Genomic DNA, 16,894 nt, shown 5'->3' with positions numbered 1-16,894 from the left:
AGGAGTTTAGAAATAAATGGGAGATTAGAGATAGGGCGGTAGTTGGTGAGATCGGAGGGGTCAAGTTTAGGTTTCTTTAAGATAGGTTTGACGATGGCCTGTTTAAGGGGGACAGGTACCTGTCCCGAGGTAATGGACAAGTTAATGATTTTTGTTAATGGTTTGGCGATAATGGTGGGGATGGTAAGAAGATGTTTGGTGGGTATTGTGTCAGAGGGGTGGGTGGAAGGTTTGGCTTTCCAGGTACTGTAGGTATTTCCCTATCCCCAGAGGTCTTATAATCTAAGTTTGTACCTGAGGCAATGGAGGGTAAAGTGACTTGCCCAAGGTCACAAGGAGCAACAGTGGGACTTGAGGCCTGGTCTCCTGGTTTGCAGCACTAGGCTACTCCTCCACTCCAGGTCAGACTGTGAAGCCCTAATATGAGAAGCAGTGCAGAGAGAAAGGCACTTATGTTTCTTGGCTGCTGGAGCCATTGGCAGTGGTAACTATATGTTCTGTTGGTTCGCGCTTAAAATTTTGTGTGCACAGATTTTGGGTGCCTAGACAGGACGTGGCGAGGCACATGCATAGCCCGAGCCCCCGGCTTTACCTGTATTCTGGAGGGAAATATGGCATGCACAAAGATGCATGCAAGATGGCACCGCTGAGGCCTACCACACAGTGTGCCGACCAAGGAGACTAGAGGAAGTCTTACCGAAACACCTCCAATTGTCTCTGAATTGGGAGGTAAATCTCTCTTTAAAAAAAAAAAAAAAGACTGTCTCCGGCTGCGGGGGGAGAGGGCTTTGGTAGTCACCGCCACACTTGGCTTCCTGCACGAGCAGCTAAGTCCATGCTTGGAACCGGCTACCGGACCAAGGCCCACCTCTGAGGAATCTCTGAAATCACCTCAGGAATTCTCAACTGGGGAAGAGACCTTTAGGTATCACTGCAGGAGAGCGGGGCTCAATTTTTTTTCTCCAATTTAAATATAGAATTTCTCCTTCCAAAAATTAAAGCAGTCCCTATAGGGAGAGGTTCGTCCACCATCTGCTGGAGTCAGAGAAATACTGAAGAGCTGAGGGTCACTGCAGGGGTGTATCTAGGGTGATGTCGGCTTTGAAATCTGACTGTCTCCATCTGCTGGCAGGGGAGCATAACCCATTGGTCCTGAGTCCATCTGGCTATACGCTAGAAAAGTTTAGATCTTTAAGTCTCTCCCTATATGCTTTAGAATGAAGACCACTCACCATTTTAGTAGTCACCCTCTGGCCAGACTCCATCCTGTTTATATCCCTTTGAAGGTGTGATCTCCAGAACTGTACACAGGATTCCAAGTGAGCTCTCACCAGGGACCTATACAGGGGCAATATCACCTCCCTTTTGCTTCTGAACATGCCTCTCCCAATGCATTCATGCATCTTTCTGGTTTTTGCCATCACTTTATCCACCTCTTTGGCCACCATAAGCTCATCAGATCCCATGTTTCTTTTGTGCTTAGAATTTCACCTCCAATACTGAACCTCTCTCTTGGGTCTTTGCATCATAAATGCATTACTCTGCAATTTTAGCATTCTGTGCACAGAATGAGAGTGAGATCTGGGAGTTATCATATCTAACGATCTTAAGGTGTTTAAAGAGGTACCTATAGCAAAAACCAGAAGGATGCTTCAGTACATAAGGAAAGGAATAGCCAACAGGAAAGATGAGATGGTAATGTCTCTGTATAAGTCTCTGATGAAACCTCATTTGGAGTATTGTGTACAATACAAAAGGATATACACTGAATAGTGTCAGCCTGGAGGGCAACTACTAAAATGATCCATGATCTTCATTTTAAAGCATCTAAACATGTATAATCTAGAAGGAAGCAGGGACATTAAAAAACCTGCAAAAAAATAAATGCACAGAAGGCAGGTCTTGCAACAGAAAGGAGGCTCTAGAACAGTGTTCTTAACCTTGGGGGTCCACGGAGGGGCAGCATGGGTTCTGCGAACCAAGGTCAAAAAAAAAAAAAATATAGTGTGTGTATGTGTTTGTGCATTTTCCTGGGGACAGGTTACAAAGATTTATCAGATTCTCAATAAAATAAAGAGCCACTGCTCTACAGCAAGGGGTCATGGGATGAAGAGGATGAGGCGTAATCTAAGAAAATATTTTTTTATAGTAAAGGTGGTGGCTTTATCTGGTGGAATTTGTAAGGTGATCTCTCCACTCTGGTGCAGCACATGATCAATTGGGATCCTAAGATATTTTTATTGAATCATCACCTCGAAAGATGAATCTTCCGATAGCTCAAATCTTTAGTGCTGCTAGATGTGGGACAGCAGCTCATTGGAGGAAAGTGTCTGCTCCAGAATTATTCTTTTTATAAGAGACTTGATGGCATCTATAGGATGGAACGACTTACAGCGATGAAGAAAAACAGACTGCCTTTAAAAGTGTATATAAAAATTAAAAATAAATAAAAATAAATAAAATATATGGCCTCTGAGAGAGGGCGAGCTTAGCTGCTTTGGGGCAGTGTGAGAGGGGAGAGAAGGGAGGGGGTTATGGCACAGGGAAATTGTTTTGCCTTTATATTTGGCTTTGGTTTCTGGACTTTATTCTGCTCTATACCATATGTGGGTGTCATTTGAATTTTGTTATATATCACTTGTTGGCATATCTAATCAAAATTTAAATTAAAAAGAAAAAAAAAGGTGGTGGATGGAGGTGCAGTCCAATTCAAGAAAAGCATGGGATAAGCACAGAGGATCTCTGAGGGAGAGGAAAGGGCTGTAAAAATTAAATGGGAAGCATGGAGGGACCATACGATCTTTAACTACCATCATATTCTCTGTTTCTATACTTTGCTAATATTGCTGCTGTATGGGGGAGGACCTGCAGCATTTCTCCAGCAATCCCATAATTTTACCAGTAGATGGCACTACCATGCCATGTTCACAGCTACAACAGGGAGACATGCCCCCTCCCACCCCTTCATTCACGCCCCCTACCTGTCTTCCCTCTCTTTCTTGGCAATGAGTTTCCGTGCCTGCCGGTCCATTACACTTGTACGCATCCGTGTCTTTTTCCAGGAGTAGTAATGCTTCACTAGGCTGGGGATGAGCTTGTCTGGCAACTGCAATGGAAGAGGGGGAAGGAAAGTAATAAGAGGAAAGCCCAAATCGTATTCTAGCAGTGCATGTGCCTTGCAGTGCCCACTGCTATTTCAGAACTGAGAACCCCATCCCACTACAAACGCAAACCTAAAAATGTACCTCACACTTGCCTGACAGAACTGAGATCCACACATACATTTCTGCAAATATACCTCCACCCTGCCCTGCAGCACCCACTGCTGTTCCACAGTTCTGCCCCAGAGCTGACTGCTGTTACCATTTGCTGGATCCTCTGGAAGGACTTCCCATGGAAGCTGAACGCCTGTTCAAACAGCACCTTGTCTTCTACTGTCCACTCGTCTGGGAAGGGGGTGAAGTTGGCAAGATCAGCCAGGGACTTCTCCACATCATGCTTGTGCCAGAGCAGCATCCCCAGGGCCTGCAGAGGTGGTAGGGGGAAGTAAGAGGAATACATAAGATGTCAGCTCTTCCCGTATCCTTCTGGATAATGGATGGTTACACACAGTGGCAGAACAGTGGAGATTATAAGCTCCCAACCAGGGCGATCCTCTCAGTCAATCACATCATTAGAGGGTAACCCTCTCTTTTCCACACCCACAACTGCAGTTTAGGCCGAGGAGGGCCCTGCTCCTGCCTACCTGCTCAATATTGTATCCATGCTTCTCCTTCGCCATTGCTATGTATTCATCCACTAGAGGGAAACAAAGAATTAGAAGTCAGGATCTCAGGACAGAGTCATCGCAAGTCTGGGGGTGGGGAGTATGCAGGAGAGGATCATGGAAAGGGCAAGAGAGATAAGGAGAGATGGAGGAGAGTGGGGTGGCTGGAGGGGAAGAGACAGAAAAAGACTTAGAATGATTCCAGGGGAGAGAGGGTGCATGGAGGGGAGGAGAGGAGAGTGAGGGAGAGAGGGGAGAAAAGCAAAACACTGCACAGATGTCAGACTGGGTTCTTTCTCAAGCACCAAATCCTGATCTAATTCTATACCCTACAGTCCCTGATAAACATGCAGCAAATATTCTCCCCAGTGGGGTTTAAAAAAATACCCCATTGGGAAGAATATATACACGTTTTATTAACTTTTAAAAAAAACTTTTGGATTACATCTTTATGGGTGGAAATCCCTTGTGTGCTGGGGAAGAGAATAGTAATAGGAGTATATTACCATGCACCTGGCCAAAATGGTGAGATGGACAGTGAAATGCTAAGAGAAATTAGGGAAGCTAACCAAATTGGTAGTGCGGTAATAATGGGAGACTTCAATTACCCCAATACTGACTGGGTAAATGTAACATCAGGACTTGCTAGAGAGATAAAGTTCCTGGATGGAATAAATGACAGTTTTATGGAGCAACTGGTTCAGGAACAGATGAGAGAGCGAGCAATTTTAGATCTAGTTTTCAGTGGAGCACAGGATTTAGTGAGAGAGGTAAAGGTGGTGGGGCCGCTTGCACTACCACTTTCAAAGCATATCCAGCATAGCTCTCTGCTTCAACGGCAGGGGTGAGATAAAGAAAAGTGGATCTATATACAGACAACAGCCAACAAGGACTGAATTACATAGTCTGGGTAAACAAATAAGCATGGGTGTAGCTTGCTTATTGCGGCGGTTACTACCCCTAACTAATTAAGCTAGATATTTCACTTAGAGGCAGTTCCAACACTGCTCTCTACATTAATGGTGGGGGTGGAAGGGAAATAGAACCAAAAGGTTACTAAGGCCAAGAGTAACAGATAAGTATGAGAAAGAAAATAAAAGTGCGAAAGGTTGCTGGGCAGACTGGATGGGCTGTTTGGTCTTCTGCCGTCATTTCTATGTTTCTATATAACATGATCAAATTTTAATTAATGACTGAAAGGAGGACAGTAAGTAAATCCACTGCTCTAGTGCTAAATTTTCAAAAGGGAAACTTTGATAAAATGAGAAAAATAATTAGAAAAAAAACTGAAAGGTGCAGCTACAAAGATTAAAAAAGTGTGCAAGAGGCATAGACATTGTTAAAAAAAATACCATCCTAGACGCACAGACCAGATGTATTCCACGCATTAAGAAAGGAGTAAGGAAGGCAAAACGATTACTGGCGTGGTTAAAAGGTGAGGTGAAATGAAGAAATTACTTAACTGATAATTTCGTTTTCCTTAGTGTAGACAGATTGACTCAGGACCAATGGGTATTGTACTCTTCTGCTAGCAGATGGGAGACAGATTTCAAAGCGGACGTCACTTTACATATACCCGTGCAGGAAGCTTAGCTCTTCAAAATTCTCCCTGAAAAGCCATTGTGGATATAGGTTTGCTTGATTAACTTGGATAAACTCAAATAACTTGATTAAATTTGAACTGGTTCAACTGAATTTTCAAACTGGAGACCGCCAGTGCACTCAATTGATCAACACCGACACCAGATGAGACAGTGGGTGTCTTGCGCTGGGGTAGTCCATGGCTTACCCGTATTACGTTAGTCTCGAGGTTGGTTATCTGAGATTCTCTTTTTCTGGGGCAGCCGTGGGCGGGATGCTGAATCCATCTGTCTACTCTAAGGAAAACGAAATTATCAGGTAAGTAATTTCTCCATTTCCTAGCTTGTAGCCAGATGAACTCAGGACCAATGGGATGTACAAAAGCTACTCCCGAACAGGGTGGGAGGCTGCCTGTGGCCTTAGTACTGCCCTTGCGAATGCTGTGTCTTCCCTGGCTAGAACATCCAGGTGGTAAAACCTGGAGAAGGTGTGTATGGAGGACCACGTCGCCGCCCGACAGATCTTGGCAGGTGACAGCAGCTTGGTTTCCGCCCAGGATACTGCCTGGGCCCTTGTAGAATGTGCCTTAATCTGTAGAGGTGAGAGCTTTCCTGCCTCTTGATTACTTCTTTGATCCAGTGGGCTATGGTTGCCCGCGATGCCGCTTCCCCTTGCTTCTTCCCGCCGTGAAGAACAAACAGGGGATCCGTTTTGCGCACAGGTTCCGATCTTTCCAGGTATCGGACTAGGAGTCTGCCGACATTCAGATGGCAAAGAAGTTGTGAGTCCTCAGAGTCCTTATGCTCATCTGGTGATGGTAGCAAGATGATTTGGTTCATGTGAAACCACTTTTGGTTACAAAATGGCGCCTCCCTGGAAGGTCTCCAAGTGTGTGGGCCCTCGCACCGGATCGGGCCTAGCCGACTTGGGGCTGCTCAACCCGATCGGTGCCCTTTAAACCTTGCCGGGAGAAATGTTCAGTACAGCTGTTCGAGCTCTGGAGACCGGAGACTTAGATTTAAAGGTTTCTACCTTACCTGGTCTCGGCACTTACTGATCGCATGCTGAGAGGTCTCCAGCTGCGGGGGGAGAGGGAAATACCTTCACTGCCGCGCTTGAATCTGCACCCGCTGCCTTTCAGCCACCCAGAGGGGCTAAGTCCACTCCGGGATTCGGCTGCCGGACCAAGGCTTACCTCTGAGGAATCTCGGAAATTACCTCAGGAATTCTCGACTGTGGGAGGGACCCTTTAGGTATCACCGCAGGAGAAGTGGGGCTCGATCTTCTTAAGGTAAATTTTCTTCTTCTTTGTTTTAAATTGTTACACTGTTCTAGTGTGTGGAATAGTGTCCGCATCTGCTGTGAGATGGAAAATACTGAAGAGCTAAGCTTCCTGCACGGGTATATGTAGGGTGACGTCAGCTTTGAAATCTGACTCAGTCTCCCATCTGCTAGCAGAAGAGTACAATACCCATTGGTCCTGAGTCCATCTGGCTACACACTAGGAAAGAGGCTATTTTAGCCAAAAAAGATCTTCATTCAAATATTGGAAGAAGGATCCAACAGAAGAAAATAGGATAAAGCATAAGCACTGGTCTAGGATGAGGGGGAAAGGGGGTAGACTTGGGAGTAACATAAGGAAATATTTCTTTACAGAAATGGTGGTGGATGCATGGAGTAGGTGGAGATGAGGACAGTATCTGAATTCAAGAAAGCACAAGTGATCTCCAAAGCAATGGTAGGGATTGACCTATCTGATACGACATTACCATGGTTCTCGTCCTACCTCTCTGAACGAACATACCAAGTAGTGATCAACAACACCCCATCAAAAATGATAGACCTCAAAACTGGAGTTCCCCAAGGTTCAGCCTTATCTGCTACCCTCTTCAATATACACCTCCTACCCATCTGCCAACTACTAAAAGATCATGGAATCCCACATTTCCTCTATGCTGATGACATTCAGCTTCTAATTCCCATACAAAACTCAATTGAAGACACATACAAAAAAACATCAGATCTACTTATCTCAATCAAGCATCTACTAAACTCCCTGAAACTCATAATCAACTTCGACAAAACTGAAATCCTACTCATGGATAAAAAACACAATCCAACTCCGCCACCCCTGACAATACTAGATAAACAAATCATACCGATAATCCCTACCACCCATACCAGGAACCTTGGAGTTACCATTGATACTGAACTCTCTTTCAAATCCCACATAGTAAATAAAACGAAAGAAGGATACCACAAGCTACTAATCCTAAGACATATAAAGCCATTTCTCAACCCTTCTGATTTCAGAACCGTCCTGCAACTGCTTATTTTCTCCACCTTCGACTACTGCAACTCATTGGAATCCCTTCATCATCCCTCAAACCACTCCAAATACTACAGAACTCAGCTGCCAGAATCCTTACAGGAAAAAAAAGAAATGAACACATAACACCCATTTTGACCTCTCTTCACTGGCTACCTATTTCTGCACAAATTACCTACAAATCTATGACCATCATTCACAAAATCCTAAATGATGATCTTCATGGACTAAAAGGCTTAAACATAACCCCCCAAAACCCACAAAGAAACCTACGCTCTAACAACGCAGGATACCTAAACATCCCCACCTTAAGAGACGCTCATCTTTTCAACTACATGAGAAAGAGCATTTTCCATTGCTTCCCCCAAAATTTGGAACTCCCTACACAAAGACCTTAGGACCCAGCACAACCTGAAAACATTCAAAAAAGACCTTAAAACATTTTTATTCCGCAAATTCTATTCTAACTATCAGACACCTGATCATCCCAGCTCTCAACCGAACTCGCAAACATAATCCTCTTTCTTCATGATCTCCTGATGTACCCCCCTTCCCTCCATTTTCACCCCTCCCTACTCTCTCACTTGATTCGTTAAGTTTTTGAAAATGTTCTCCTCACTCTACTGTTATTCAACTACGAAGAAAAATGTATATTGTTCACAAAACTCTACTGTTCCCAACTACCATGTTAACTCCATTTTATTGTATGATAATTGCATATTTTGTAAACCGTTATGATGGCTCTACCGAATAACGGTATATAAAACTCTACAAATAAATAAATTACAGAGCTCAGCAGTTGGAATGGTTGAGCAGACTAGATAGGCCATGTGGTCTTTTTCTGCTGTCATGTTTCTCTTAGTAAAACCATAAAAATTTTATTGATAGCATCTTTCAACCAATCCTCTTACATGGGAACAAATCCGGGGTCTGTCATTAGCCCAAAACTAACAGAATGGGACAGAACCCCTACAGAAACCCTGCAGCACCAGTCCTATAACAAGCACACTGTGTCTACAGAAACTACCAACAGGCACAGAACAGAATAAAGGCGCTCTCCTGTATTATTCACCATATAAAAAAGCATATTCAAATTCTGGTGTCATGCCAGTCCTTCCATTTCATAAGAATACAAGAACTGCCATGCTGGATCAGACCAATGACATAACACAAACCCCTGCAGAAAACATTCTGCAACCATGTAGCAAACGTGCCATGCTCAAAGCAGCCTAATTCCCAGGACCCCAACAGCAACAAAATGTAACCCTTACTGGAGGGTTTTAAGTCTCAAGGGCACACAAGCACATTTATTTTCTTTGGAGCTGCTCCAGCTAGCAATTTACATCCCATGCAGAACTCTCTATCCCATGGTGAATCCTTTTGATGGGGGAAGCTCTCACTTATGGCCCGGACCATGCTGTCTTGCTTTCAGTTTGCGTTATTAAAGGGTGAGATGCTCGGACAAATCAGACAGGGCCAGGCTCTGGGTATTAAAAGAAAGTTTACTGATTGATAATAATTAAATAAAAGTCCATTTATCCATAATGGTGAAGTTACATCTGACTGTTAGTACATGTGTATTTCTCTGTAGGTAGGTGTCCTTTTGTTTCAGGCATCTTGAGTAGAGCTCCCATGCTGATTTGAATTGCACAAAGCTCACCCAGCGCTAACCAGGAATCCTATTGGAGGGGTTCCTACATTCACAGCAAAACACAGTCCTACCTGGGTCCATATTCTTCCTGGGCACCCAGCCCATCCTGGTCGCATAGTTAGAGATCCGATTGGGGTTCCCTAGCCTTGCTCTTTCATCCTTAGTTATTACTGGGACTTCTCTTGGAGGAAGAGTCAAATTTGGATCAGGCTTTAGCAGCATTGCATCCCTGTGGGAGGGGTGGATCAGTAAAACCTCCCCTCACTATCCATGTCCAAATAATACTTCCAAAAGGTAAAACTGGATACATCCTCAGCCATCATTGTCACTCTCAGAAGGATCTGTCACTGGTGCTTGCCTCATCTAAGGTTTAAATGGGATCACAGGTCTTCAGTCCTGTGGGTGAGAACCATTTCACCCCAATAGAGAATCCAGCATAAAAATCTCTCTTTCTGTGATCAATATGAGGAGGAGTGCTCAATGAGAAATCACTTCAAACTGAAAGTGCAGAGAGTAAAACCATAACATCCTCATTGTTCAGAGACTCTCGAAAACTGATCCCGAGTTCTAAAATGGCTGGGCTAAATAGGGTGCGTCGTCCAATCTGGACCCTCCAGGTTGGGAGGGGCCAAGAGGGATGGAAGACTCATGATATTAAAGTTCTATACAGGAACCCTAGTGGCATCTAGTGGCCAACCCGTAGGCGCATCACATATGAGAAGCTAATAATGCAATGAGTCCAAGAATACCCTATTGAGAAAACAGAACAAGCCAGGCTGATAGTGATACAGATCCCTACACAAACTACAGGCTAGCAGAAATCCTCACCTCAATCACACGCAGAACACAGACCGACCCTCACCAACAGTGGAGATTACTTTTCAAAGGAGTTACGCATGTAAATGTAACATACTATCGCTGGAATTTTCAAAAGACTATTTATATGTGTAAAGTGCATTTACATGTGTAAAAACCAGTTTTAAGCATGTAAATCCTTTTGAAAATTATGCCCAAGAGACCAAAAATTAGAAAGAAATGTGCAGACGTAAACTGGAAACCCCAAGAAGCCAGACTCTGCCTGCAATGCAATACCAGAGAAAGAGAAACAGAAATGCATTTCCTCTCATGCTGTGCAAAATACAAAGAAATCAGAGATGCACATTTCCCAAAGCTGAGAGAGAAAATCAAAGACTTCCCACAAAAGAATGAGCAGGAAAAAAATGTCTAATCCTGGGGGAAAACAGGAGGAATAGCAGCTAGAGCAGCAAAATGTTGTATTCTGCCACCAGGGCAGAAATGTAACCTGACCAGAGATTACATAGATCAGTACCAGAACCCGGGAGTTGTCTGTTATTGTCCTTAATGTCATTTTATTTTACTATTAATTTTCCTCTTTACTTTTAACCACTTTGGGGTCAGTTTTGGGGGTCTAGCCTCCTCACCTTTTGGAGTTAGATGACTAGATCATCCCTTTTGAAAATTAAACAGTGTTGTGCAGCTTTAAAAAAATGGGTGGCCCTGAAAGCATGACTAAAGCACAGAGAGGACATTTTCTGACCAGGACTGATTTTCAGCACTGGCCAGCACTGAGCATACAACTAACCAGCAGGCAGAAATCTAACCATCCACATTTTGGCCGACTAGCTTTAGGAAAACTTTCAGCCCAGGCACCCATCCTCCCTTTTCTCGAAACCCCTTACCATCACCAACCCTGCATTCCCTCCGCCCCACCCAAGTGCCTTGAATGCTGAGAGACCCACTAAAAAGGGTCTGCAGTGCACTGTTGCACTCCCACCGTTGTGATCTCGGGACCCCGATCCCTCATTGGTCCAGATTTTCTCAGCACTAGCTAGCTAAGAGCACCCAAGCCCCAGCATCCTAAATCTAGAGAGCTGGGGGCTGAGTGTGTGTGGTGGTGGGTGAGGGGGATTTCTCCGCAGCTTTCAGCTCAGCCGAAACCAGGGCCAAGCTCTGGCCAGAGAGAAATCATTTGCAATTACCCAGGGATGATTTTTTTCCCTTATTTTAATATATCCCTTCAATCTTAGCAATAGCAATTGGCTGGGGGCCATACACTAGGGCTCCTTCTGGAGCCCAGCAATCGTCGGCCCCCAGATATGGCCACTAAGCCATCTTTGTGCAATTACTGGGAATCGCTGCAAACCCCCCCCCCCCTTCCCCCCCGGGAGGCCTGTGAATGCTGCTTCTGTAGCATCACCAAGCCCGGTCTATCTGGGAAAGAGGACCGGAGCTGGGACTAGAACCCAGATCCCTCTGAATGGAAGTAGGCCGCAGTGCCACCGAGCCATCTCCAGAAAATATTCCTTCACTGGAAGGGCAATGCAGACATGGAATGGCCTCCTAGGGAAAGTGGTAGAGAGGCAAAAGCAGTAACAGAATTCAAGAGAGCCTGAAATACTCACAGTGGATCTCTAGCTGTGAAGAAAGCAGCAGAAAGGATGGATACAGCTGTTTAATGGGCCGATGCAATACAGTGCGCTCAGCCCGAGCGCACCGTATAACCCGCATTCGGACGCGGGATAAATAGGCGCTAATCCACCCCCTAATGCAATAGGGGGATTAGCGCCTATTTAACGCGCGTCCGACGCGGAGTGAATGAGATAGTGCTCATCCCATGCAAATGCACGTGAATGAGCCTATTACTCATTCACTCTAAATGCAAAAAGATAAATGTGCCTGGAGCAGGCGTTAATAGCTGAGTAGCTGAGTGCATTGAAAAGAAGTACAGAAAAGCAGAAAAAAAATGCTTTTCTGTACTTCTTTTTTAAAGTAAAAAAAAATAAAATAACTCGGCAGACCACAGAGTTATGAAGAACGACACCAGTAAACTTGGCGTCTGTTTTCATAGCCGTCCGTCTGCCAGTAATGAAAATGGCCGCCGATAAACTTGGCAGCCGTTTTTATTACTGGCAGACGGGCAGGTTAGGAAGGAGGCGCTAAGGGCCTGCAAGCGACCCCAGCGCCTCCCTTCCTAGCGCGACCCCCTAATTTCCATATTGCATGGCACCCCCCTTGTGGGCACCATGCGTGCATTAAAAAAGCGGGCGCTTAAAAGTCAGTGCCTGCTTTCAGCACACATAACTGCATCGGCCCCTCAGTGAGGAAGAGAGGAAATCCACACACCGATGGAATCGCACACACATGCACAGTATCAGAGAGAGAGACACACACACACACACACCCCCTGGAATCGCACACACGTGCACAGTATCAGAGAGAAACACACACACACTCCCCAATGGAAATCGCACACACATGCACAGTATCAGAGAGAGAGAGAGAGACACACACACACACACACCCCCCCTGGAATCGCACACACATGCACAGTATCAGAGAGAGAGAAAGACACACACACACACACCCCCCCTGGAATCGCACACACGTGCACAGTATCAGAGAGAGATAGAGATAGAGACACACACACACACACCCCAATGGAATCGCACACACATGCACAGTATCAGAGAGAGACACACACACCCCAATGGAATCGCACACACATGCACAGTATCAGAGAGAGACACACAGGCACAGTTCAATACAGAGAAACTCAGAAACTGTCACATACATGAGGGGTGTCACTAGGCATGGGTCTGCAGGGCCATGTCATAATTCAAATTAAAGCCCAGCAAAAACAAAAAAATAAAGCCACAGTCAAGCTGTCCTTGGTCTGGGCTGCACCTTTAATGGAGTGAGGTCTGACACGTATTACAAGCTAGTGCTCTCCCAGTCTGCACTGTCGCTGCTGTGATCCTGGGCCATGTCACTCAAAAGGGATGCCCTACACCTCCACACCCATATTTCTGGAGGGGAATCAACTCCCCACACCATTTGTCCAAATCTTTAAAGTACCTAGTGATGTGGTTAGTGCAGTTAGTATAGCTGTGTTTAAAAAAGGATTGGATGAGTTCTTGGAGGAGAAGTCCATTACCTGCTATTAAGTTCACTTAGGGGTAGATTTTATAATTTTGCACGAGCGCGAACAAAAGTATGCACACCGACCCCTTGTGCACGCCGACCCCTTGTGCACGCCGGGGTCGGCGTGCACAAGGGGGTGCACATTTGTGCAACCTGTGCGTGCCGAGCCCAGCGCGCGCTGCCTGTTCCCTCCGAGGCCGCTCCGATTTCGGAGAGGCCTCAGAGGGAACTTTACTTCGCCCTCCCCCCACGGCCCTATCTAAAAACCCCCCCCCTTACCTTTGTTGGCAGATTTACGCCTGCTGAAAGCAGACGTAAATCTGCGCGCGCCAGCGGGCTGCTGGTGCGCCATCACCCAACCCGGGGGCTGGTCCGGAGGCCTCGACCACGCCCCCGGGCTGGTGCCACACCCCCAGGCCCGCCCCCGACACGCCCCTTTTATGAAGCCCCGGGACTTACACACGTCCTGGGGCTCTGTGCATGCCGGCGGCCTATGCAAAATAGGCGCGCCAGCGCGCGAGGGCCCTGCGCGCGTAAATCCAGCCGGATTTACGCACGCAGGGCATTTAAAATCCAGCCCTTAGAGAATAGCCACTGCCATTAGCAATGGTTACATGGAATAGACTTAGTTTTTGGGTACTTGCCAGGTTCTTATGGCCTGGATTGGCCACTGTAGGAAACAGGATGCTGGGCTTGATGGACCCTTGGTCTGACCCAGTATGGCATGTTCTTATGTTCTTCTTATGCCCCTGACACACAAAGTGACAGAGAGAGATTCAGATTCAATAAACTGTGATGGCCTGACAATTTGTAACTGAGTAAACTCAGGGCCCGAAAGTCACTTGAATACTTTCAAGAGGCAGGCAGAGCTGGCAGACATGTGAGTATTTACCGGTAATTTAGAAATCCCCACACAAATCTAGTCATGTTATATCCTGGTGGCATCATACAACATTTTGCTGTTCTAGCTGCTGTTCCTCTTGTTTCCCCTGCAAATTCTTTTGTGGGAAGTCTGATTTTTTTCTCACAGTTTTGGGAAACGTGCATCTCTGATGTCTTTATATTTTGCACAATTGTCAAACACTGTTCCCAATATTTGCACACATTTGACCAATTAAAATGGACCGTTTTAGAACAGGTACAAATCAACTCAAGGGGCGGTGACGTCATGAACCATCTCAACCAGAGAGAACAATGGTGGATCTTTACTCTGGCCACTGAGGCACCAGCAGGACTCAATGACACTATTGAGTGGACATCATTGCTTTAGCCTGAGTCTGTTAACGTCACTTCCGGCATTATTTCGACTGGTCTGCAGCTGACAGAGATGTCTCTTTAAATAAAGCGCGTTAGTACAATGGCGGATCCTGCTTTTTCAAACTGTGATCGCGCACGAAGCGTCTATAAGATGGGACAAGCTTTCAACCACGTATGCCTACAGCATTGGATGACGTATATTTGAATATAATTTTCATTTGAAATTAAGGTCTAGAAGTTTAACCTGTATTCTTTACATTTCAGACACCGTTGAGAATGTAAAAAACCCCTGAAGAAGTCCACGAAACACGGACGTGTCGGGTTTAGACCGGTGTTTTGGGAAAGAAAAGCTGTCACCCATGCACGCTCAGCATAATACGATAAGTGAACACTTTCCATCGTATAATTTACTTTAAAAAATTCCTTAAAAAAATGTTTTTTTTGCAAATGCATTGCTTTAAGTCCAGGGATTGTTGATACCAGTGATTATAAAAACAACAAGTCCGCACAGCGTATAACCGAGTCCACATATTATGGTTAACGCTTGAAACAAGACTTGACGAGAGCACCCTCTAAAAAATATTGAGAGGCTCCACACAAAATATGAGGTATCACATCCTAATAACACAGTCATATTGATGATGTTCCTTTTGAGCTAAGTATCGATATATGCATCATTACTCATACAGTTCATCTTTAATCAGTCGTTTATATTTTGCACAGCACAGGAGGAAATTCATTATGCAGAGCCAGGACTGGTGGGGGCAGATGCCCCAGGTGTCAAGCCCAAGGCGGTGTTGTCAGCAGGGCTGCTTTTACTTATGGGCAGAAGCTCCCAAGGCTCTGCCCTGATGGATTCTCCCCTCCCAGATAACATGCAAGGAGCAAGGTGATGGGTGGATGAGCCTAGAGCAGACAGAGTGCAGTGCAAAGCACAGAAGAGGCCTCTGTCCCGCCTCCGGACCGGAGACCCGCCCACGCCCCAAAACCCCAGGACATATGCGCATCCCAGGGCTTGCACGCGTCACCGAGTCTATGCAAAATAGGCTCGGCGCGCACAGCTGGACTTTCTCGGGGTTATGCGCGTAGGTTACACATGTAACCCTTTGAAAATCTGCCCCTTACTTTTTGGGTACTTGCCAGGTTCTTACGGCCTGGATTGGCCACTGTTGGAAACAGGATGCTGGGCTTGATGGACCCTTGGTCTGACCCAGTATGACATGTTCTTATGAGTCATCTGCTCCCTTATCCAGCACCTCCTCTTCTCTTGCTCCCCCATCTCCTCCTGTCTGCAGGGAACAGGAATGGTGGAAGGGGAAGGAATAAAGCTGGCCCGAGTGGCAGATCAAAGAAGAATTCAGTTTTTGTCTGCGTATTTCCATTTCTAATTTGTGATCCCTTATTCTGTATTTGGTGAGTGTCTGTGTTCTGCTAGTGTACAGGTTCTGTAGCAGTCCAGCTTGGTGGTGTATTGGTGTTTCAGGGCCTGATGGAATATTTGCACTGTTGCTTTTTAATACAGGGTTGCTGTTTGAGCTCTGGAAGAGATCCTGTTTTGGTACAGCAGGTTTTCTATATAGGTTCAGAGTGCCTTTTACAGGGTTTTGTGTTACTTCAAAGTGCCTGGTAATGGAGGGACTTTTGTCACTGATTATTGAAGTGACAATATAATCGGAATGTTTTTCCTATGATGAGTAGTAAGGTGAGAAAATTCCAGTTCGGCCCAGCCAGCCATTTAAAAACATGATTGTGACGGGGGGAGCTCTCGCCGCGGGACAAAATGGCCACTTGAGTCAAAGCTCCTGCCCTCCCTGGACTGACAAACTCGCAAAAACCTCATTTCCCGATTTTGGAACGCGTTCAAAATATCCAGCGCAGCTGTACAATCCTCCCGACCTGGCTCAAAAGAAAAAAGGGCCGGACTTTCGGCATTTCTCATACACGAGAAATGCATCTCAAGAAGTTGGGCCTACAGACGAGATTGAAGCCCCGGCATTGGGTAAGCACGAGGCTGTGGAGGGGGGCGATTTGGGGGGAGCCATGGCACATGTCAGCGACCTCCCCACACGCGATGAATTCCCTCTCTGGCTTGGGGATATGAGAAGAGAAATGCAGGAGCACAAACAAGAGATTTTAACCACAATGGACAATTTAAAAGAAGAAATGACTGAAATAGGAAGGAGGGTGGATGATTGTGATCTGCGCCTGGACGCCCAGGCAGTAAAAATAGAACTGCTGCAAAAATCAGTCTCACACAACACTCATGAAACTGCAGAAGTACTGACAAAATTAGAAGACCTAGAAAATAGAAACAGGCGCAGCAATTTGAGATTCCATGGCATTCCTGAAACTGCGGATTAAGCAGATT

The 16,894-nt window shown here is 45.6% G+C and overlaps 1 protein-coding gene across 2 annotated transcripts in view; it reads right to left on the bottom strand.

The window, feature by feature from the left end:
- The window catches only part of RCOR2 (REST corepressor 2), a 119,001-nt gene that overhangs the window by 82,351 nt on the left and 19,756 nt on the right, over positions 1 to 16,894 (bottom strand). For both annotated transcript variants that reach the window (XM_029614712.1, XM_029614713.1), the window contains exons 4-6: positions 3,746 to 3,798; positions 3,364 to 3,525; positions 2,982 to 3,106 (exon numbers count right to left, since the gene is read on the bottom strand). In XM_029614712.1, the coding sequence (XP_029470572.1) occupies positions 2,982 to 3,106; positions 3,364 to 3,525; positions 3,746 to 3,798 (340 nt within the window). The remainder of the gene's footprint in view (positions 1 to 2,981; positions 3,107 to 3,363; positions 3,526 to 3,745; positions 3,799 to 16,894) is intronic.

Source organism: Rhinatrema bivittatum, chromosome 8 (genome assembly GCF_901001135.1).
Source record: "Rhinatrema bivittatum chromosome 8, aRhiBiv1.1, whole genome shotgun sequence".
Lineage (NCBI taxonomy): Eukaryota > Metazoa > Chordata > Amphibia > Gymnophiona > Rhinatrematidae > Rhinatrema > Rhinatrema bivittatum.
This window is presented reverse-complemented; position numbering and strand designations above follow the sequence as displayed.